A 22,781-nucleotide genomic window follows, 5' to 3' on the forward strand; every position below is an offset into this window, starting at 1 on the left:
TTAACCAAAGGAATACAAACGATGCTGTTTATATGTTTATTTAAAGCAAACTAGATGAGAAAGTCCTCAGTTTATTCCTTATGTTGCATTTCTCTCTTGTGCCATGACTTTATAATAAATACATAAACCGCCCAAACGGATTTACAGCTGGAACAGAACAAAAAAGCCCATTCATTTCTTAAAGACAGTGAAACATTAGTTGAACATTAGTCACAATTCTTGTTAAAAGTTAAACTGTTAGTACAAGTAATATAACCAGTAATCTGATCGGTAATTTCCAACCATGTATAAAATGTCTAACTGGGGAGAGAAAACATTTTAGCACATGGTTGATAAATGAATTATATTTATCAACCATGTATAAAATGTCTAACTGGGGAGAGAAAACATTTTAGCACATGGTTGATAAATGAATTATATTTAGTGGTAACTCAAGAATGACTAAAGACAGAACAATTCAACTGGGCTACAAACTCAGTTATTTTTCTTTGGTCACAACGTAACCCACGGGCATCTACTCAGAACCTTAGGACATCTCCACATGAATCAAGATTCATACTGGCTGCTGTTTTATCACCTGTATCTCTGTAAACCACCAAGAGGAAATGACTTGCGAGAAACCGAGTGAGCGAAGATATAACCATAAACGTTTGTTTAATTAGCAAGTCTGCTAAATGCTATACAATAAGGCCATTTTCTGACCATTTGTGAATGTGCACTTCTTCTCAACTGAATAAATTTTGACATTTCACACTGAAACTCAATTCCGCCTTACAATAAAGCAAAATAAAATAAAAAATAAATAACCCAAACCTTTGCCCTTGGAGCTTACAAAGCAAGCACATGTACCACAGAACTAAGAAAACGTGACACCTCAGAAACATTAACGAGAACAGAATGTCATTTCAAATTTGACAAATAGCAAAAGGAAAACGTATCCTAGAGGCTGCGAAGAGAAATATGGAAACATTATTTGTCAAATATTCCTTCTGCTCCTTTACTGGTCACATCCTGCATGACAACAATCTTAAAAAACCAAAAAAAACAAACAAACAAAAAAAAACACCAAAAAAAAAAAACAAAAAACACCACAACATCTAAATCATGAGGCAAAACAAGTCTTCTCATTATATTAAAACACTATATTCCAGAGTGAAGCATGATGGTGGCTATGGCTTTAGTTAGAGAAAATTGTGTATAGTTTTAAATCTATTCAGACACAAAGTATGCAGTCCTCTGTTAGATTTGTACCTTTCTGCATGACAACGTCCCAAAGTACAAATGCAAATCAACAAAAGAATTTTTTTGCAAATCAACAAAAAAGAAGATTTGAGAGTATAGATCAGAATTTAGCGATCTTCAAGAGATACAGTGGAAGTCTGCACACCTCTGCTAAAAATGGCAGGTTTTTCGGATGTAAAAATCAGATGCAAGATAAATCGTATCATAACTTTTTTTCTACCGTCAATGAAATTACAGCAACTAAAAAAAAAACGACTCGAAACGTTTTAGAGAAATATAACATTTAGGGAAAAAAGTTACAATAACCTGTTAGCATGAACGAATACCTTGTTGAAGCAGCTTAAAGTGCAGATTAGATTCATTACATTATAAAGTCATCTCTCCTGTTTACAGGCCACCCCACTGATTTTTAGTTTTGATTCAGATCTGGGCTTCGACGAAGTAGTTCAAAAATCTTTTGGTTGATTTGGTTATTCAACTTCTAGCTTCTAGGGAATTTCTAGCTATTCATGTTCCCATCTCCATGAATAAATGCCCCGGTTCTATCTGAAGAAAAGCAGCCCTAAAGCACAAAGTTGCACCGAACATATCTTATCAGGACATAACCCATTTTAATCCAATCTGGGGTGATTTAGTTAACTTGGATGATTTTTGTGAGAAAGGGATTCCCTCTAGCCATCCTAACCCATAGCCCAGACACAGAGAATAATCAGTACTTGTCAGATATCCCTGCAGCTCCTTCAATGTTGCCATAGATCTCTTGGTTAGGGAGTTTTTGACCTGTCCTTTAATAAACTTTGGTGGAACATCCTGTTCTTAGTGATGTAACTGTGGTGCTCTGTTTTCTCTATCTGTTGATGACGGGATTTACGGTATTCCCTCAGATACGTCTAACGTTTTGAAAATTTTTCTACACCTCTCTCCAGATCCATTCAACAAGTGAGGTACCATGCATGAGTTTTAAGATAATTGGAAACCAGGGCTTTAGCAGAAAGATGAATCAAAGAAGAAAATCCCACAGATAATTATGATAATTATGTTTCATTATCAGGCTGAATGTGATTTTGAACACATGCACTATTACAAAAAGCTGTGCACATCTATGATCCCGGGTTATTGTAACTTTTTATAAGTAACATTTACTTAAATCGTTTTTCACTTCATTTTCATACGTTGCAAGGGTGAAAAAAGTTCTGAAATTATTTATGTCGGTTCATTTATTTGCACGTCACGTCAGCAGTAAGGATCCGAAGGTCCGATTAGAACTCACAGAGAAAGAAATACGGAGATGAGCCACAATAGGTCTAGAACCTAAAAAAAAAATGTGGTGAAAGAAAAAGGTCATAAGGTCAAAGCTGAAATTCTGGTCTATTGCTTTGTATTCAGTTTTTGATTTCAAACCAAATGTTTTTGAATTAGTCGATGTATTAAGAGGTAGAAACGATCACAAGAACTATCACAAGAACCAGCAAATTCAACAGGGGGTGTAAACCTCTTATACGCATAAACAACCGAGTCTGATCAGTCGCTTTCACTCTCGCTCTCTGAATTCCTGTAGCAGCCATCTTCTCCTGTGTTCCCCAATAACCAACATCCTGTAAGTGGGAATAATAATAATAATAATAATAATAAACCATTTTACATCTGTATTGATATATGAGGTAAAGTCATATTTACAGCAGGGGATCAAACACATCAGCTATAATAGCTAAGAATAAATTTTGTCTTTATTTATTTTCTATTATTATATTCTCTATCTGCAAAACAGGATCATAAAGAGATCCAGAATAAATTGATACATATGTGAAAAACATGTCTACATTTATTTTTGATAGACATTTTGATTCTAAAAGACTTGACAACGTTATCATATTCATCTAACTACTCCTCATATATGCTGTGTGTATGTATGTATGTATGTATGTATTTATTTATACTGTATAGGTATGCAGCACTAAAACGTACCATTTGAGGGAGAAATTTCTTCATCTCCAATGTGGTCAAAATCATAGCTTACGAAAGCACTCTGTTGAAAAGAATTAATAATTAGAAAAGAATTATTATTTAGTTTGCAGACCATCAGCACATGGGATCGTTTAGTTCCCTCAAGATCAGCAGCTTCTGAAATACTCGCACCGGCCCATCTGTTAAGGACGACTGAAACTGAAATCTACAAATGTTTGTGCCTCCAGACAAAACGAATAGTATCGTTAGGAAATATTAATGACTGATGGATGAATGGAACTTCAGAAGGACTTTTTAAAACTCACCTTGTATTTAAGCAGTGACTTCCATTCTCCTTTCTCTTTCTTTACCAGTTTGATTACGGGTTCGCTGCACTCCATTTTCCATGAGGATTGTTCTGTGCTGATGTCACTGTGTAGCTCCAGATTGGCACAGTAATGGCGGCTGTTTACATATCCACTGGAATGGGGAAAAATACTCTAATAAATACAACTAGAATATTACTAAAGTAAGCCACACTGATTTACTACTGGGGGGCACGGTGGCTTAGTGGTTAGCACGATTGCCTCACACCTCCAGGGTTGGGGGTTCGATTCCCGCCTTCGCCTTGTGTGTGTGGAGTTTGCATGTTCTCCCTGTGCCTCGGGGGTTTCCTCCGTGTACTCTGGTTTCCTCCCCCGGTCCAAAGACATGCATGGTAGGTTGATTGGCATCTCTGGAAAATTGTCCATAGTGTGTGAGTTTGAGAGTGAATGTGAGTGTGTGTGTGCCCTGTGATGGGTTGGCACTCCGTCCAGGGTGTATCCTGCCTCGATGCCCGATGACGCCTGAGATAGGCACAGGCTCCCCGTGACCCGAGAAGTTCGGATAAGCGGTAGTAAATGAATGAATGAATGCATATTATTACTAATATCATATAATATTCCCAATGTAGTATTTAAGGTTTGCACTGACCTGTAAATCACTCTGTCAGAGAAGAACTCACACTTCTGCATCATGGGGTTGATAAGTTTGATTTTCAGGGTGACCGAATGTTCTTTCTGAAACCACTTAATCTGTGGCTGAAGACTTAAGCATGTAAAAAAAAAGGAGGAATATTGAATATTGCTATTCATCTTTAAAATCTGATCAATTTCTTCACATTGTTAAATGTATGACATTAAAAAATAAATAAATAAATAAATACCTTTTTGGTACAGCAATATTCTGTGTATGGCCAGAGAGCAAGACCTCATCTTCGATCCTATGGTTATCTGTTAACGTTTTTTTTTGTTTTTTTTTAAATATCCGTGATCGTCGTTCATGGTAATGATCTAAAACATAATTATCATGATTCAATCATAACTATTAACTTTTAAATCGACTTGCCTTCGTCCGAGTTGTTAGAAAGAGCAGGAGTCCAGTTCTGAGCCACGCATTCAGCAGATCTAAATGAGCATGAAGTGTGAACAAGTATAAAGTATTATACAAAATCTAAAAGGTAAAACTGGCATCATGGCCTGAAGGAAAATGAAAGTCAAAGTGATTTATTATTTAAATGAACATATATTTTGAAGCGGGTCGGTTCCAGATTCTGTTTACTCACTTATCCCCGTGTTCGGCGTCTAGCCGGGCTTTCGAAGAGACCTTACTTTGTCCTCTATTAGGTTCAGGGATCTGGGATGTGTTTTGAAAGGGTTCACAGGATTCAGCTTTCACCGGACTGGCCAGAGCTTCTGCAGCAGCCTGAACCGTCTGTTCCGGAGACGTCGCCTCACTCTCACGGCTGATTAGATGGATTTCAGAATCAAGAACACAAAAGCTGTTGATTCTATAAAACTTATAGACGGTGTAAACTCTGAAGTGGCACAAACGGAACACATTCTCCTTATCGTCAGGAACTGAAAGTCGGAACGGCGACAACGCCACAGTCGCCACTGTCCATGAGTCAAAGAGGGCAAAAGAGGCAGCGATCTCGAGGTAGTTCATGAGCGGTTAGTGCTTTTATTTGTTCAGCTGCGCTGCGGCACGGAATGAAAAGCGTTTCAAAACAATCAGATGGCTTTACCTGGTTTGGAGGAAGTACACGTCGATCAGCCCTCGTTCCCCTGCATATTAGCTGTCGTATGATTACAGACGTCTAACTAATGAGTGGAAATTGGCAAACGACCAAATTGGGAGAAATATCTATTAGGAATTTTTTCGTCAACGACACATTTCGAAGCAAATAGAATATATGAGTAGGCAGGATTTGAATTTTGTCCATCAGAATTTGACTGGTTATCAAAAGTCTAGGTTTCTGTAAGATATACGTTTGTGCTAAGGGGGTCACGGTGGCTTAGTGGTTAGCATGTTCGCCTCACACCTCCAGGGTTGGGGGTTCGATTCCCGCCTCCGCCTTGTGTGTGTGGAGTTTGCATGTTCTCCCCGTGCCTCGGGGGTTTCCTCCGGGTACTCCGGTTTCCTCCCCCAGTCCAAAGACATGCATGATATGTTGTTTGGCATTTCTGGAAAATTGTCCGTAGTGTGTGAGTGAATGAGAGTGTGTGTGTGTGTGTGTGTGCCCTGCGATGGGTTGGCACTCCGTCTAGGGTGTATCCTGCCTCGATGCCTGATGACGCCTGAGATAGGCACAGGCTCCCCGTGACCCAAGAAGTTCGGCTAAGTGGTAGAAAATGAACGAACGTTTGTGCTAGATGATGGCTCACAGCTATGGCAGTGATATAGTTTTATTAATTGAATAATGACACCGTGAGTGACGAGAGACGGCCGTGGCAGTGTCAGAACTCGATGTGTAATCCTGGCTATGTGGTTATGGATCACACCAAGCAGACAGAGACAGAAATAGAATCTGGAGGAAAACGAAAGCTAATAAATTACCCGTTGCTCTCACTGAGCACTGCTACAGCAGAGGCCTCCTGTCCCTGACACAGTGATTGCAGCAGCTCTAGATGCTGAGGGTTTGCGGTGCCCATTCCAGTGGCCACAATCTCTGCATGGACATTATACTCGTTTATGAAGATCTTCATACCTGGCATACGCGTCATGCACACCTGTTGACAAGTCAGTCGTCTATAAGAAGTACAGAACTTGAAAAATATCATGCAACATTCTTGTGAAAACGTACTAAATCCTACCATCGGATCGACCCACACGGTGTTGCCCAGACACATCACCACCTTGGCGTGATGTATTTTTCCTTTGATTTTCTGACTGATAGCTCTGGTAACCTGTCAAAAATACAGTGAAGAAACACGTTCTATCAAAACTAAATTCGGTACAGGTCATGTTTTGGGACCGAACCGGACAAACAGAAGATCAGGTGGATGAACGAGTTGGTATTTGAAAACCTGGTCCAAACACTCGAGGTGTCAGTATTTAAACACTGTAATCACAATTCAATAATTATGTCACTTTGTAGAAGCCAACATTCTGTTTTCCTATTTAAGCTTAGGCAAAAATTTATCAAGAGTAACTCCTCCTAAGGGGAGGCACGGTGGTTTAGTGGTTAGCACGTTCGCCTCACACCTCCAGGGTTGTGGGTTCGATTCCCACCTCCGCCTTGTGTGTGTGGAGTTTGCATGTTCTCCCCGTGCCTCGGGGGTTTCCTCCGGGTACTCCGGTTTCCTCCCCCGGTCCAAAGACATGCATGGTAGGTTGATTGGCATCTCTGGAAAGTTGTCCGTAGTGTGTGAGTGTGTGAGTGAATGAGAGTGTGTGTGTGCCCTGTGATGGGTTGGCACTCCGTCCAGTGTGTATCCTGCCTCGAAGCCCGATGACGCCTGAGATAGGCACAGGCTCCCCGTGACCCGAGAAGTTCGGACAAGCGGTAGAAAATGAATGAGTGAGTGAGTAACTCCTCCTAGGGCTTTCGAGCCACATGCACTAAATTCGGATATGTTGTAGAACATATGGTCTGAAGTTTTATGCGATCGAGTACCGGTACTTCCGGTACCGGCTCTCAAAAAGGTCTTTTTTCCCCATAGACTCCCATTATAAACTTTGGAGGTTTATAACTCGGCAAGCTTTCGAACTATCTACACTAAACTCAGCCAGCTCCTTTAGGGTGATGCTCTGAACAAAGGTTTAAAAGGTTTGGTGTACCGACTGGCCTTTCGGTTGTCCCGCAGCCCCGCCCCCAAAATATACAAAATCAAAAAACTTTTTACAACATGGACATGTGACGTATCAAAACACTCAGAACAATGTGGGGAACTCCCTCAAGAGTATTCAGATGACATCAGATGCTCGTCTGCACTTGCCCCCAAATGTTTTGTCACCCTAGCTGTCGGTCCACTTGCCTCCAAACGCAACACTGATCCTTACGTCCACTCGCCTCCAAAAAACACCTGCCTTTGCGAATACTTGCTTCGTCAAAGTCAACACCAAAGTTTTTCGCGACGAACTTTACAAATCTAGTTTATTATCTGTTGTGCACAAACACCCACATAAAGTGAAAAAAAAAAGAAAAGAAATAAAAAGTCGTAATTGTGTGTTTTCATTCATTTTGAAGTAAATGTAACTAAAACAGACACCAGAGGGCTGCTACAATCAGACTGTGCTGTGTTTAATAGTTTATTACCCGTCACACACTAACATGTGAAGCCGGTGACAGAATGAACGTTTCATTGGAGGAGAAACTGATACCTGATTACACTTAACCTTCTAGTTGGTTAATCAAATATCAGTTTATTCAGTCAGGTGATCAAATATCCGAATAAGTGCAGAAGGCCAATTATGTAAAGTCACCTTTGGGTTCCAGTCCATCTCTCCATCAATGGGTTGAGTCCTGCACAAGATGATTTCAACAGCCTGACCAGGCAAGCTCTGAAACTGTGAGGGAAGCTGCAGAAGCTGATGTGACTTCACTTCCTGTGTATGTCCGACATCCACAAATCGAGCCGTGACGCTGTTAAACAGTCGATCTCCCTTCTCTGGCACTTTGGTCACACACACCCTGACACACAAACAGTCCTCCTTCTGTTATTATGCTTAATTCATGGCATGTGTGTGTAAATAGTCCTGTTTATAAAAGGTACAATGCTTAGTGTTTAATTATTATAACTATAATAATTTATATAATTATTTATAAAACATTTAGAAAACTTCAGGGCTTATAGATTTTGTAGAACCTGTTTAAAGTGATTAAGCGACGTGATGTACGGCTAATTGCGGTGAACCGTACTCATTTAACCCATCCAAAGTGCACACACACACACACACACACACACACAGCAGTGAACACACACACACACACACCGTGAACACACACCCAGAGCAGTGGGCAGCCATTTATGCTGTGGCGCCCGGGGAGCAGTTGGGGGTTCGGTGCCTTGCTCAAGGGCACCTCAGTCGTGGTATTGCCGGCCCGAGACTTGAACCAACAACCTTAGGGTTAGGAGTCAAACTCTCTAACCATTAGGGCACGACTTCCCACATTTAAACCCTTTAATCGTTTTGTGCAGAGAAGTAAAAAAGTGCATTCTATCATTCTTTTGTTTCAGAGGAAAGCAGACGATAACGATCCTTTGTTTCCTGTTAGAACACCAAGCTTTAAAGAAGACAGTACACACAACCGGACATGTTGCACACAGAGATCCTACAAACACTAATCTGAATCAGATAGCAACAGGAGGCACTAATTCACTGGGGCTTAGGGTTAGCTCTACTAGCTCTGAACTCTACTTACCTATGATATTCATCCTCCTCCTGCACTCCATAAAAGCCTCCCTCCACCACTTCCTTTGCACAAAGTCTCTCTTTCGCATAGTGGGACTTCATCTCAGCAACAAGTTTCTCGTAACCGTTCTTTCTCTGGTCCACGATACGTCCATAATACACGTTCGCGGTCTTGATGTAAAGAGGCAACACCTTTAGGGGGAATCAACAAAAAAAATAAAATGTTAGTACTCCATCATGCTAGCGGTCCTGATGGGTTAAAAATAAAATGTGATTAAAGTTCTCTTGCATTATATCTTACAGTACTGTATATCGTACCAGAGAAGAAACCCAGTTCAAGCTAATAGTTAACTCACCAAAACAGTACCAGAGTCTGCGTGTTGAGGACAATCAAGTATCGTGTTGATTGTGTGTCTGTCTGGGCAACTTGTGATGTCCCTACATATCAAAAAAAAAACAACAACACATACAATATTGTAACAGGTCACAAAACTACTTGGAATAAGGAGAGGAAAAGGCATTTCCTCTGCAGAATATCTGCTCTAATGAAGAAAAGTCCTAGAGAATAATCTGTTCATAGGGAATTATTATATCTGATTATTATATATACACATTATGGTGTAACCTGTGTGTAACTCTCTGGGGGATTATTTTTATAATGCAAACAAACTGGAAAGATGCAAATGTTTCCAGATGGAACACACACACACACACACACACACACACACACTCACTCACTCAATCACTCACTCACTCACATACACACACTCACTCACTCACATACACACACACACACACACACACACACTCACACACACACACTCACACACACACACTCACACACACACACTCACACACACACACACTCACACACACACACTCACACACACACACTCACACACACACACTCACACACACACACTCACACACACACACTCACACACACACACTCACACACACACACTCACACACACACACTCACACACACACACTCACACACACACACTCACACACACACACTCACACACACACACTCACACACACACACTCACACACACACACTCACACACACAGTAGTAAATTGTAGTATAAACACCTGCAGAAGCCCAGGCTCTTCAGATAGCTGCAGAGACCATGATCAGCTTTCAGGTTCTCCTTGGCCTGCTGGATGCCATGTGCAAACTGCAGAAGCTCTGGTGGCAGTTGAGTGTCTGTACGCTTCAGGTAGCGCAGCACTCCAGACACCTGACGAGAATTCTGCTCTGACAGCAGCAACACGGAACGCACCGCGGGAGACGAGGCCTCGGAGTGATTCTGACCAAAACACAGATTACACACATGCACAAAAAATATGTCCGTACGCATTCGTAAATAAAGCGAAAATGCTTATAAAATTAAGTGTAGACTTAATCGTTGCTGGATGACAAGTCAGTTAAGCTTCGTCGTTCGATTAAACCGGGTTCCTCGTGGTGCATGACTTCGGCATCACGCGGCCAGAGCGAGTAGGCAGTTATGACAAAGTTCCACAGACCTGAATATAACCAAGAACCTCTGGCACATTTTGGGGAAATCACACGGGAACTCACTGATGCCCTGATCCAGGTCTGGGAGGAGATACAAGACACCATCCACCATCTCACCTGTAGCATGCCCAGATGTTGTCGGGAGTGTATACAGGCACGTTGGGGGCAACACACACTACTGACTTACACTGTGAGTCGGATCAGCCATTTTCAATGGGTTGATGATTCTTGTTCTCAAAAACATTAAACATACTGTATATAAAAATACAGGATTTTCAACCTGAATATTTAGTTTGAGATCCAATGAGTGTTTCCTTCATTTTTTTTTGAGCAACGTATTTATAAACAAAATAATACAAGACATATGATCATTTCTTTAATGACTAGACTAGTCAAGCCTATTGTCAAAGCGTTAAAAGATAAAGATGATAAAAAGAAAGATTGCACGATTAATACCTTACAGGAGAGATTCCGAAAGTTCTCAACCATGCACAACATGCGCTTCCCAAACAGTTTAGGGGAACTGGGGAAACCGTAGTGCAACACGCATGTGGCGTCCCTGATACCGAGGGCCTTTAAACAGTCATTGGTGGTCACTGGGGATCAAACAAAGTAAAAGCACTGAGAGAGTCTTTATAATATAAATTATATGTCAAATAACACATTACATTTGGACACGTACACATACCCAATATAACATGTGTGCCTGGTCCAATGTCTTTTCTCCACTGTTCAATCACAGCATCAAACTGGTAGGTAAGGCCCTCGTGTACTTTGAGAGTGAACGCTGCGGTGTTGCTGACAGCCTAATATACAGTGATACATAACAGACTGTTAGTGCTGGAACCTCTTGGACGTTATTGTGACACTTTGGAATTTTGGAAATTTGCCGATTCCCATCCACTAGATAAGACCGAATCCCAGGTCCACCAAGCTGCCACTGCTCGGCCCCTGAGCAAGGCCCTTAACCCTCAATTGCTCAGTTGTATACATTGATATAAATTATAAGTCACTCTGGATAAAGGCGTCTGCTCAGTGACAGAAATGCAAACGATAAGGAGTGAAATGATGGCAAGACAGAAAACTGGGTGTTGATTAATAGGTACCTTGTACACATGCTCTACCTCCTCTGCTGAGTTTGTGATGAAAAGGGTTTTCTGGGGAACGGAGGGGCTGAAGTCCAAAGAGCCGAGCAGCACCGAGGTCTTATTATAGTCCAGACACATGAGTATCGTCTGTAGCCAAAAAAAAGGGATTAAAACGAACACTAAAAATATGGAAGGTTAACACAAGTGCTAAGCTTCTAAGCTACTACATAGTTGCAGATATTTATAATTAGCTTAGGGAGAATACAGATCCAAATATCTGTACAGAATTTACTGTACCAGCCAAGTAAAAAAGAGCATTTGCTGCACATTCAGTACCTCAGACAACCATTTCTGCATGACCAAGACCCTGTCAATTTCCTGATTTGCAGTGCACGTGTCATACGGTAAGGGGGGCACGGTGGCTGGGTGGTTAGCACGTTCGCCTCACACCTCCAGGGTCGGGGGTTTGATTCCCACCTCCGCCTTGTGTGTGTGGAGTTTGCATGTTCTCCCCGTGCCTCGGGGGTTTCCTCCGGGTACTCCGGTTTCCTCCCCCGGTCCAAAGACATGCATGGTAGGTTGATTGGCATCTCTGGAACATTGTCCGTAGTGTGTGAGTGTGTGTGTGAATGAGAGTGTGTGTGTGTGCCCTGTGATGGGTTGGCACTCCGTCCAGGGTGTATCCTGCCTCGATGCCCGATGACACCTGAGATAGGCACAGGCTCCCTGTGACCCGAGAAGTTCGGATAAGCGGTAGAAGACGAATGAATGTCATCCGATATACTACTGATAGTTTGCTATAGTAATACATTATAGTGTCCAGCTTTAGTGCCCTTGCTGTTATAATTTTCTTCACTTTTCTTGGAAGGCTGTTCAGTAGATTTTGAAGTAAGATTGTGAGGAATTGCCCAATCAGCCTCAAGAGTAGCTCAGCAGTGGTGTAGCAGAAGCCTCGAAGTCGTGCGCCACAGTCGACCCCAAAGAAAGCCCCGGTTCGATCTGATTAAAACCTGCCCCGATGCACACTACCACCTCCATTCCTTACTGTGGATTGAGGATGGTGTTAATTTGGTCATGTGGTGTTTTGTTTATTGGTGTATCGGACAAAAAGTCCATATGCATTAAGATCCGAATTTAAACCAAATAAAAATCGACTGGATTCAGGGCTTTTGGAAAGACAAATATAGTTTAATCAGACCATCATTTTGTTTTCTGTGCCCTCTCATTCAGCACGACTCCTCACTAACCTGTTGAACCCCACCGTATAAGGCTGCCTCTTCCGGCACGGTGATGATGATGCAGGGATTAACCATGTGATTCCGGACCACAGTCGTCAGCTCCTGACACCAATGACTGCCTACAGCAATAAGCTGCTGTGCACACACAGTTCTCTCCTCTCTGGACACCACTTTCTGATAATGTTGTAAGATGGCAGTCATCTTCAAATAAAGAGAAGGGGAAAAATGAACTTTCCTTAACCATCTTTCTTTGAGAAAGCTTCTATTCAGTTTTCCCCCTCTTCACCTGTTCAGGAGCTCTTGAGAAGAGCTTATGAGCCTCATCTAAAATCAGGTGACAGAGCCTCTGAAAGTAGAACTGCACCTCCAGTAACCTGGCCAGGCTAAACGGGGTGGTAACCAGCAGCTGACCTAAAAAACACAACACTAATTAAACTGGCTCTATGGCGCTTTCATCATTTGTTAAAATCAGTATGACTTTAATGTATGTTTAAGTTTTTAGTATGTTGTGTGTATGAGTGTGTGTGTGTGTATGTGTGTGTATGAGTGTTTGTGTGTGTGTGTGTGTATGTATGTGTGTGATTGTGTATGAGTGTGTATGTGTATGAGTGTGTGTGTGTGTGTGTGAGTGTGTGAGTGTGTATGAGTGTGCGTGTGTGTATGTGTATGTGTGTGTATGAGTGTTTGTATGAATGTGTGTGTGTACTGTATGAGTGTGTGTGTATGAGTGTGTGAGTGTGTGTGTATATATGAGTGTGTGAGTGTGTATGTGTATATGAGTGTGTGTGTGTGTGTGTGTGAGTGTTTGTGTGCGAGTGTGTATGTGTATATGAGTGTGTGTGTGCACGTGTGTATGAGTGTGCGTGTGTGTATGTGTGTGTGTGTGTATACTGTATGAGTGTGTGTACGAGTGTTTGTGTGAGTGTGTGTGTGTATGTATATATGAGTGTGTGTATATATATGAGTGTGTGTGAGTGTGTGTGTATGTTTGAGTGTGTGTGTATGTATGTGTGTGTGTGTGTGTGTATGTATGTATGTGTGTGTATGTGTGAGATCCGTTGTTGTTGTTGTTTCACTTCTTCATGTCTGGATGTACAGCTCTTTGGTGTGTAAAATGTGCTTTAGAAATAAATAAACTTGAATAAACAGTAATGTGGCTCACAGTTGTTTGGAATCTTGGTTTGTTTGGCCTCATTCTCACTTATTCCAACCAGTACAGCGGAGGGATGAAGATTCACTGCTGCCCGACTTTCCTTTAACAGCTCCAGCACTGACTCTACCTTTTCCCAACCTGGACAAACAATCACTGCTATGGGCTGAAAATGAAAGAAGAGAGAGCGCAATGAATGTATAGAACATCTATGGTATGTAATTCCATTAATACTGACCAACACTCCACGATGTGTACTATAAGAAAATCTAACCGACTTCCTGACAAAACATGGATTTTAACATCGAGACATAAATAAGCTTATTGGGGCATAGTGGAGGACACGGAATGGTCCAGAGATTAGAGACTGGTTCAATAGTCTTCTTGTGTCTGTCTCTTACCCCTGTGTGTGCCGTGAGGGCACTGAACAAAGAGGCCAACTGAAGCTGAGCTAGCAGAGGTGGGATGTAGGAGAGTGGATTGTCTCCACAGTGGCATATCAGCACCGTGTCACAACCTCGTGCCACTGAAGGCCAGCAGTAACTCTCGGCCAGGCCTGGTCCTGTATACTTTCTTCTCATCAAGTACTAACCACAAACACACAGACACACATAAAATCCACACTTTAAAGGTGGGGTCTCTGATGTTTGAAAATTCTTCAGAAAATGAGTCGGGACAACAAACTAAACAAAAACAAAACAAACGTGTAGCCGATGAGCATAAAGGGGCGTGTCTTGTCAATATGGGCGGAGAGAGTGTTCAGTGCGCGTGTGTGACATTAGCAGAAAGCGGTTTTAACATCGACATGGAGGATAAAAACAAAGAAAGAAAGAGAAGAAAGGCTTACGATAAGGCAAGAAGAAGGACGTGTTAATATAGGATCAGCTTTCCAGCGCTGGAGAGAACTGAAGGAGCAGGAAGTTGGCCACATATTCACAGGTTGGAGTTTCCCGAGTCAATAACTCCTGAGCTAAACGCTGTTACTACACAAATAACACCTCTTTTCTATCGTAGTAATGTAGAGAGGCAGCTACAACCGCGTTTTGTGTAGTAACAGCGTTTAGCTCAGGAGTTATCGACTCGGGAAACTCCGACCTGTGAATATGTGGCCGACTTTACTTAAGACGCCGAGGCGCTTTTTTCCTTCTCGATAGGTGAGTAACGTTGGTTTTGCTTTGTTACACAGAACTAATATATGCCTTTGTCCTTTACATCATTATGCTTGTGTGGCATTTTTGCTTGTTTGTTTATCTACAATCGTATTGTTCTTCCCTTCAGCTATGATAAAGACACGTTTCTTTCCGTTAGTCGCCTTGGTTACGTATGTACGTGTGGGCCAGAGCTATCGATACAGGGGTGGGACCCGTATGGGTTAGGGGCGTGTTTGTTTTGGTGATTTCAAATGTCAACATTGGCTTTCAAGCAACGGAGACTGCACCTTTAACACTTATTTGCTTGCTAGTTTGTTTGAAAGAAGAAAAAAAAAGATTTAAAAATGTCTAATTATATCCCTTCATTTTAAAGTGGCCAGTAGACAAGATATTTTGATGTCGATGGTGATTACCTTTAGGAAATGCTCAGTGATCGGAGCCTGGCTCAGGGTTCTACAGGGGTTGATAGTGACAGGTGAGTGCACCAAAACTCCACTCTTGCTGGTTTCACAGAATGCAGTCTGAAACACACCAAGCAGATCATTTACAGCAGGACATCACATAGAATACCAAAAACAACAGTTAGTTACTCATCACTAATGATCTAAAACCACCTATCCACTATGTGCCTACTGCAGGATAACCTCCCTTATTCTCCAAGAGAAACCTGAAGACAGACTTGTAATCCCATGAAAGCAATAACCATGAAAGGGAAGCTGTGGCTCTTTATATTGTGTTAAACATCATAATTTCTCATAGGTCACAAAATAATGAATATTCATAATGGTATATAAAGGGCATATGAAATGTTTCTACATCTATTTCTTAGGCTTCACACAGAAACAAGTTCTCCAACACTTACGATATCTTCAAGAGATTCCGAGTCTGGAATTATTGGATCTGGGTTCAGCAACTGTCGCAATCTGCACACAAATTTATACTCGGAAACAAATCTATAAGATTTCTGAGGTGAGTAAATGAATGAGAAGATGAAGATGACCCACCTGGCACAAATAACCTGCTCTTTGGTTCTTGTCTCTGGAGTGAGAGCTGGTTGTCTTTGCACTGTCGGGATGACGCTTGTACTACTGCAAGTGACCCACACAAGCGAGTCAGTAAATACTTCCAGCCCACCACTAAGTGTTTAAATACACAGACCAAGCGTGTGTATGTATTACGGAACTCATCGACATAGAATTGATTTAAATAATAAAATTGTTAATCATGTGGGCACGGTGGTTTAGTGGTTAGCACGTTCGACACACACCTCCAGGGTCGGGGGTTCGATTCCCGCCTCCACCTTGTGTGTGTGGAGTTTGCATGTTCTCCCCGTGCCTCGGGGGTTTCCTCCGGGTACTCCGGTTTCCTCCCCCGGTCCAAAGACATGCATGGTAGGTTGATTGGCATCTCTGGAAAATTGTCCGTAGTGTGTGAGTGAATGAGAGTGTGTGTGTGCCCTGTGATGGGTTGGCACTCCGTCCAGGGTGTATCCTGCCTCGATGCCCGATGACACCTGAGATAGGCACAGGCTCCCCGTGACCCGAGGTAGTTCGGATAAGCGGTAGAAGATGAATGAATGAATGAAGTGTTTATTAATCTGGGTAGTCTGTGAAATGTGCTGCTTTCAGTGAATTAGTCATGCTTAGATTTCTTAAACTATTACAGTATTTAAACCGTATCATTAACAGTGACTGACCTGAGAGAGGACGACACCGTGTGTGTGTATGATCATGAGTAAAGCACATTATCACACCAATACCCGACTACATTATCAGAACCAACACATCGGTCGTTTTAACACACGAGCAAAATTCAGCATGAAATGAATCAAAAGGCTCGTTTTTATTACTTGAAGTCATTCTGGATCTCTGCTGTTTCATCAGAAATGCTTGACGTCTTCTGATTACCGTCAGTCTCATCATGCTGAAATACACTTTTACATGTTAATGATATGCTATGTTTATAATGTGAAGGCATGAAAGATATCATAGACAGTTAATATACTGTATAGTTTTAAAACTTGGCCAAAAGGCATAAAAACTTGAAAGTCTTACTTTGGCACTCAAGTCTGAATTTGAGAAGGGGTTCAAAAACTTCAGAAATCTGTTTTAAAGGAGACCAGAGTCAGCTATGCAAACCGAACAGATGTTATTTGTGACTAAAAAACACGTCACCTTACCGAATCAAGGTTAGTTTCTCAGACAACTGCTCTGCAAGGGTACATTCTGTATTCTCTATGTTTGATTCGTCAGAGTCCCTGAAATATAAACGCATTCATGGATGTAGTCGAGTTTTTACAGCACCGTCGGTATTTGCTTAGCTTGACATTTGCTGAAATGAAGGAGGCACCGGTTCTATCTGTGTGTGTGTGTGGGGGGGAAGGGGTGGTGGTGGTGGTGGTGGTGGTGGTGGAATACACCTTTAATGTGCAAAAGAGGTAGGATGTAAGAGCGAGTGAGGAGAGAGGGAGGTCGAGCGACGGAGATGCTGAGGTGTGTGAATGAGAGAGAGAGAGAGGGAGGAGAGAGAGGGTGGGAGAGAGAGAGAGGAGAGAGGGAGGGAGAGGAGAGGGGGGGGGAGGAGAGGAGAGGGTAGGTGAGGAAGAGGTCGGGTGGGTGGCTTTTCCTTCTCTCTTTCTTTCTTCTTCTTTTCTTCTTCTTCCTCTTCTTTTTTCTCTCTTTCTCTCTTCTTCCTCTCTCTTCTCTCTTTTTTTCTCTCTCTCTCTCTCTCTCTCCTTCTCTCTCTCTCTCTTCCTCTTCTCTTCTCTTCTTCTCTCCCTCTCTCTCTTCTCTCCTCTCTCTCTTCTTCTCTCTCTCTTCTTTTCTCTCCCTCTCTCTCTCTTCTCTTCTCTCTCCTCTCTCTTCTCTTCTCTGAGAAAGGAGAGAGAGAGAGAGAGGATGAACACATATACAGCCCCCCCGACACTGTTACAACGGCAAGGCCTGTTCTTCTGATTAAAGGTTAATGATGTTATTGACTGTTTTGGGTTTCTCCTCCACAGTCCTCACGATGTTTTGCTCATCAGCTGCCGTTGTTTAGTTCCACGCTGGCTGAGACACATCATCACTACATTGAAGCAAATCATGACTCTTGGATTTGTATGAATAAATGACCAACTCTCGCCTGCTGAGGCCATATGTATGTATTTACCCTTAACATTTAACACTTAACATCTTGTCACTACTCAATGTTGTTGAGATCGGAGTACTTACCGTCTCCGTTACGGTCATGACGTTAATCAGATGTCTGCTAGTTAATCTGCTGATGTCTGGTTCGAGTTTACAAAATATAGTTTGCTGAGCGAAGGCTTGAACATTTGGAAATTTGTTCTGCATAGCTACTGCTATAATCACCCTTCATTGATTTGTGGTGAATAAGCTTGCTCTGAAATACTTAAATATTTACAAAAACAATCCCCTTTATATATTGAATTTTTAATAATTATGTCTGACTCTGATCATCTGCTGAAGTTTTAATGATTATCTCTGACTCGCCATGTTAAGCACGTTAGATTTCGGCATGACGGCCGGAGTCTGTCCATCTTCTGCATCAGATGAACTCTGTTGGCCTTCATCTATTCTGGGAGCTTTACATGAGCAGGTGATCGCTACAGCTCCATATCTACCACCTCACAGGACAATGCTGGGGCTTAAAGAAGTAACTAATAAATGTCAAATCTAAAAATATTCATTATTATAATTATTATTATTATTAAGTAAAAAAGTGTCAAAGCTCTCACCCAAAATTTACTTCCCCTTCCTCTGTTCTCTTGGGGATGGAACTTTTGTCACATACGTCTTGTCCGTCAGACTTCTCTTCTTCTTCTTCTTGCTAAAAACAGATCACCAGATATTAGACCGACCCAAACGACTGTAACGCGCTGCTTACTTTACTACGTCTAAGAGCTGCATGGTCAGTGCAAAAGAACTTACAGCAGATTCTGCTCCGTTATGAACAAGTGGCTTCACTAAAGATGTCTCACGATCTATTTCTACACGATAAAAGGGAGAGGGCCGTGAAACACACAAACGACACCACGTCAGAAATAACGAGTGTCTGGGCAGGAAAGTGTAGAACTTACGACGCACTAAATAATCCCTCTCGTTCTTCCAGGTTAGAAGATGTGAGGGTGCAGACGGAAACGAACAGAAGCCGCTCATTTTCAGAATGTGTTGAGGACTGCTGAAAATGTCCCAGGACAAGCTAACAGGGGATGGAACCACAAACCCACTCTGATCCCCTGAAGACTTCTCGCTTGAGCAACAGGCAAACCTTTTCGTCACCAAATCATCATTTACGCAGATCTGCAATGTAAAATGAATAAAGTGTAAAGAATAAAAAAAATCTCATATGACTTATGACATATATGTGTGTGTGTGTGTGTATGATATCAGATACTGAGTACACACTCCTGTATTTAACATAGCATGTATTAAAAGTTTGTACTTTTGTGAGGGAAGTCGTGGCCTAATGGTTAGAGAGTTTGACTCCTAACCCTAAGGTTGTGGGTTCGAGTCTTGGGCCGGCAATACCACGACTGAGGTGCCCTTGAGCAAGGCACCGAACCCCACCCCCAACTGCTCCCTGGGTGCCGCAGCATAAATGGCTGCCCACTGCTCCGGGTGTGTGTTCATGGTGTGTGTGTGTGTGTGTGTGTGTGTGTGTGTTCACTGCTGTGTGTGTGCACTTTGGATGGGTTAAATGCGGAGCACGAATTCTGCGTACGGGTCACCGTACTTAGCCGTACGTCACGTCACTTCACTAATATGGATACGTGTCAAATGTATTTATTTTTTTTTTTATTAGTTTCCACTTTTTATACTTGCTCAGTTTTATCACATAGCATGAATATTTAAAGACCCAAACAGGAATGTAGACGATTCGAATGTAGAAGGAATTATTCTACATTTACATTCTACATTTAAATTGCTCGGGGTTCTAAGATCGCACAGCATTTAAGCCAACGGTGAAGGCTGACAGATAAAAAGCTGGGTTATCGAATACTTTAGCTACGAATCCAGACTGCAGCCGAACGTCCGTGAACACGGCGATCTCTCCGGTGCTGTGAGATTACCTTCACATTTCTGATGGTCAGAAACAGCTCAATAGACGTGCAGTCATCATGCGTTCCACACGGAACGGCCTCGACCAACGTAGATGCTGCAAAGACGGACAAGTGGATTACAAATCCTATAACAACATAAAATTTTGAACGAGCGTGAACATGCAAAATGAATTGTGACCTTGTACGAGATTGTGGATGTATTTAGTAGCAGAGCTGTCCCAGTGAGGAGACGGACTGAAAGCGGGCACCAGAAAAGAAGAAAATCAAAGAATTGACACGATAATTAACACGTTGATCTACAGATTTGTGCCTTATGTGTATAATTCTGGACACTGTGACCTCTTACACTAGCTCTGCTGTTTCACTGAAGATGTGCACTTTGAGGTTCATCGGGTGAATCCGAGCTAATCTGAACCTTAACACCCGGAAAGGGAGCTGCAGGAACGTATCGAGTGGAGCCCTCAAACTGCAGGAAAAATGGGTGATGATGTTAAAAACACAAACTGCACTCGTTATAAGGGAAATAAAAACTGCGATGTATTTTAAATTGTATTTCAGCCACACAAACTACAGAGCGTTTCGGTCGCTCACCGCGTACGTCATGTAGACACAAAACGTTCACGGATCAAAACCTTCAAAAGGTCTCGGTTTCCACGTACTCATCTGTGCTGACGACGACATGCTCTCCGTGGTCGACTAAGAAGCAAGTGGCCTGACTTCTTCCTGATCCCAGAAACAGAGATTCCACTTTGGCCCTACACCAGCTCTTCAGCGTCGGCCAAAACACCACACACACCTAGTGACGGGGACACGAAGACCGATTTCAGTCGTTACAGGAGACAAGCTGCTGAACACCGAATATAATCACATGCAGTATTTTTATCTAAAACGTATACAGGGTTCATTAGTGTGCATTATACAGTACCTGTCCCTTCTCCAAAGATGACGGCTTTACTTTCTGCACGTCCAGGTTGACGTCGTGATAGAAGAGATTCATTTTAACCTGCAGGTTCTTATAGTCTTCAGAACTTCCAGGCCCTTTCACAATTCGCCCCCAAATACAATCTGGATCCACAACCTCACAAATAGAAGGAACAAGTTAACTTCTCTAGATACGACCCAAGAAAAACACACTCAGATACCATTTATAAGAAACACCTAGTTTGTAGAGACACGTATACCATTTTATTAAGCACCCACAAGTGCATCTGTACTCCATGTCTGGCTTTGTAACATTAGTAAGCCTCCTTCTACCCAATCCCACGGTATTAGGGGATCTTACCACCATAATTACGCCGCCGCCGGCTTGTGAATGGAATACAATATAAAACTAGAATGTACATTTCCTGAAGAAAATGTTCCCCTCATCGTGCTGAGTGTTTTTATATATGACATGTCCATGTTGTGTTAACGTTTTGATTTCGCGTGAATACCCGGTGGGGTGCCAATACTTTTGGACAAAAGTTGCTACTGAAATAAAACTTCGTCCGGAGTAAGGTCCTAAAGGAGCTGGTCGAGTGCGGTGTAAATCGCTCGAAAACTTGCCGAGTCATAAATCTCCAAAATTTATAATGGAAGTCTATGGGGAAAAAAGCCATTTTTGAGCTTCCGTACCGGGAATTCCGGAATTCCGATCGCTTATAAAAGTCATAGCAAACCTCTCCTCAATGAGCCGGTTGATCTGACACCTCATTCATGGGTCTAGGACAAAAGCTGTGGGACAAGTTAGGTGCCGAAATTTTGTCCGGCACAGTAACAAGAATGTTGCTTTGCAAGCACCGTTAATTAATAATAATATCATTATGTTATCTTGCTACTGTGCTAGATTGTTGTTTTTCTGGAAAATGGGGAAGTGACACATAGTTCATAGCAAAAAGGTCAGAAACAGTACAAAACTAAACCTACTAAAATAAGCAGTGTAGCTACAAGGTAGATAAATAAACCTAAAAGCCTGGAATTGTGTTCCTTAGACATCATTATGTGATCTGGTAAACTCACTCAACACAAATCGGTGATTATGGTTTACTTTACTGGTCCTACATTAACACTACACTTTATCTGGGAAATATAAAGTACAATCTCAGTGTCACGCTTTATTTTTTTCCCCTGTGATATCAGAATATATTTTAAATAAAACATATTTATGTAATGCATCTTTAAAATAGTAAAATGAGTCTCTCCCAAGTAGATATGTTCAAGAGATGATGAATAATCCCTTTCAATAACTTTCTGTGGTCTCTGGGTGGTGGGTGGGAAAGCATGAATTACCCTGAGCTGTGAACTCACATGTGGAAAAGAGCAGTGAAAGCGTTACCCTGTGTGTTCAGCTGACTTCAGCATTAACACTGGGTGAGAACTACAGTAGGCATTTATTAATGATTTCTGTACGTCATATTTGTCAGATTTATGGCTTTTCTTTGCATGAAAATGACAAATAATAAAGGTAAAGTGCAGTAATACTGTAGGAAGAAGGATAAGTTGCCTTAATAATATTCTGCATGTACAATTACATCGTGTTAAATCTCTACCTTGATTATTGCCAGTTCTAACATTTCTTCGACTTCCATTTCCAGACCTGAGAATCAGAACAGAAATGAAAGAGCACATTACACCTGGTACATAAACATTTAAATATAAAGATGAGTCAAATCTAACGGTGATTAGTCACGACGACGCCGACGTGGTGATTAGTCAGAATACA

At 41.9% G+C, this 22,781-nt stretch overlaps 1 protein-coding gene across 6 annotated transcripts in view; it reads right to left on the reverse strand.

Moving 5' to 3' along the window:
- Positions 1-628: 628 nt before the first annotated feature.
- The window catches only part of tdrd12 (tudor domain containing 12), a 24,041-nt gene continuing 1,888 nt past the window's right edge, over positions 629-22,781 (reverse strand). For 3 of the 6 annotated variants that reach the window (XM_047819854.1, XM_047819853.1, XM_047819856.1), the window contains exons 2-36: positions 22,609-22,655; positions 21,006-21,158; positions 20,740-20,876; positions 20,427-20,546; positions 20,259-20,314; positions 20,090-20,175; positions 19,097-19,319; positions 18,948-19,006; positions 18,755-18,846; positions 17,195-17,272; positions 17,070-17,118; positions 16,865-16,938; positions 16,020-16,103; positions 15,878-15,938; positions 15,429-15,536; positions 14,266-14,451; positions 13,877-14,030; positions 13,001-13,125; positions 12,724-12,915; positions 11,495-11,623; positions 11,077-11,194; positions 10,845-10,984; positions 9,962-10,179; positions 9,222-9,303; positions 8,876-9,057; positions 7,936-8,143; positions 6,324-6,416; positions 6,067-6,239; positions 4,793-4,972; positions 4,576-4,634; positions 4,394-4,460; positions 4,162-4,275; positions 3,513-3,666; positions 3,208-3,268; positions 629-2,837 (exon numbers count right to left, since the gene is read on the reverse strand). In XM_047819854.1, the coding sequence (XP_047675810.1) occupies positions 2,764-2,837; positions 3,208-3,268; positions 3,513-3,666; positions 4,162-4,275; positions 4,394-4,460; positions 4,576-4,634; positions 4,793-4,972; positions 6,067-6,239; positions 6,324-6,416; positions 7,936-8,143; positions 8,876-9,057; positions 9,222-9,303; positions 9,962-10,179; positions 10,845-10,984; positions 11,077-11,194; positions 11,495-11,623; positions 12,724-12,915; positions 13,001-13,125; positions 13,877-14,030; positions 14,266-14,451; positions 15,429-15,536; positions 15,878-15,938; positions 16,020-16,103; positions 16,865-16,938; positions 17,070-17,118; positions 17,195-17,272; positions 18,755-18,846; positions 18,948-19,006; positions 19,097-19,319; positions 20,090-20,175; positions 20,259-20,314; positions 20,427-20,546; positions 20,740-20,876; positions 21,006-21,158; positions 22,609-22,647 (4,128 nt within the window). In that variant the 5' untranslated portion in view covers positions 22,648-22,655 and the 3' untranslated portion in view covers positions 629-2,763. The remainder of the gene's footprint in view (positions 2,838-3,207; positions 3,269-3,512; positions 3,667-4,161; positions 4,276-4,393; positions 4,461-4,575; positions 4,635-4,792; positions 4,973-6,066; positions 6,240-6,323; positions 6,417-7,935; positions 8,144-8,875; positions 9,058-9,221; positions 9,304-9,961; positions 10,180-10,844; positions 10,985-11,076; positions 11,195-11,494; positions 11,624-12,723; positions 12,916-13,000; positions 13,126-13,876; positions 14,031-14,265; positions 14,452-15,428; positions 15,537-15,877; positions 15,939-16,019; positions 16,104-16,864; positions 16,939-17,069; positions 17,119-17,194; positions 17,273-18,754; positions 18,847-18,947; positions 19,007-19,096; positions 19,320-20,089; positions 20,176-20,258; positions 20,315-20,426; positions 20,547-20,739; positions 20,877-21,005; positions 21,159-22,608; positions 22,656-22,781) is intronic. The other 3 variants (XM_047819855.1, XM_047819857.1, XM_047819858.1) reach the window with 3 other exon arrangements.

The sequence above is a fragment of the Tachysurus fulvidraco genome, chromosome 10, assembly GCF_022655615.1.
Source record: "Tachysurus fulvidraco isolate hzauxx_2018 chromosome 10, HZAU_PFXX_2.0, whole genome shotgun sequence".
Classification (NCBI taxonomy): Eukaryota; Metazoa; Chordata; class Actinopteri; order Siluriformes; family Bagridae; genus Tachysurus; species Tachysurus fulvidraco.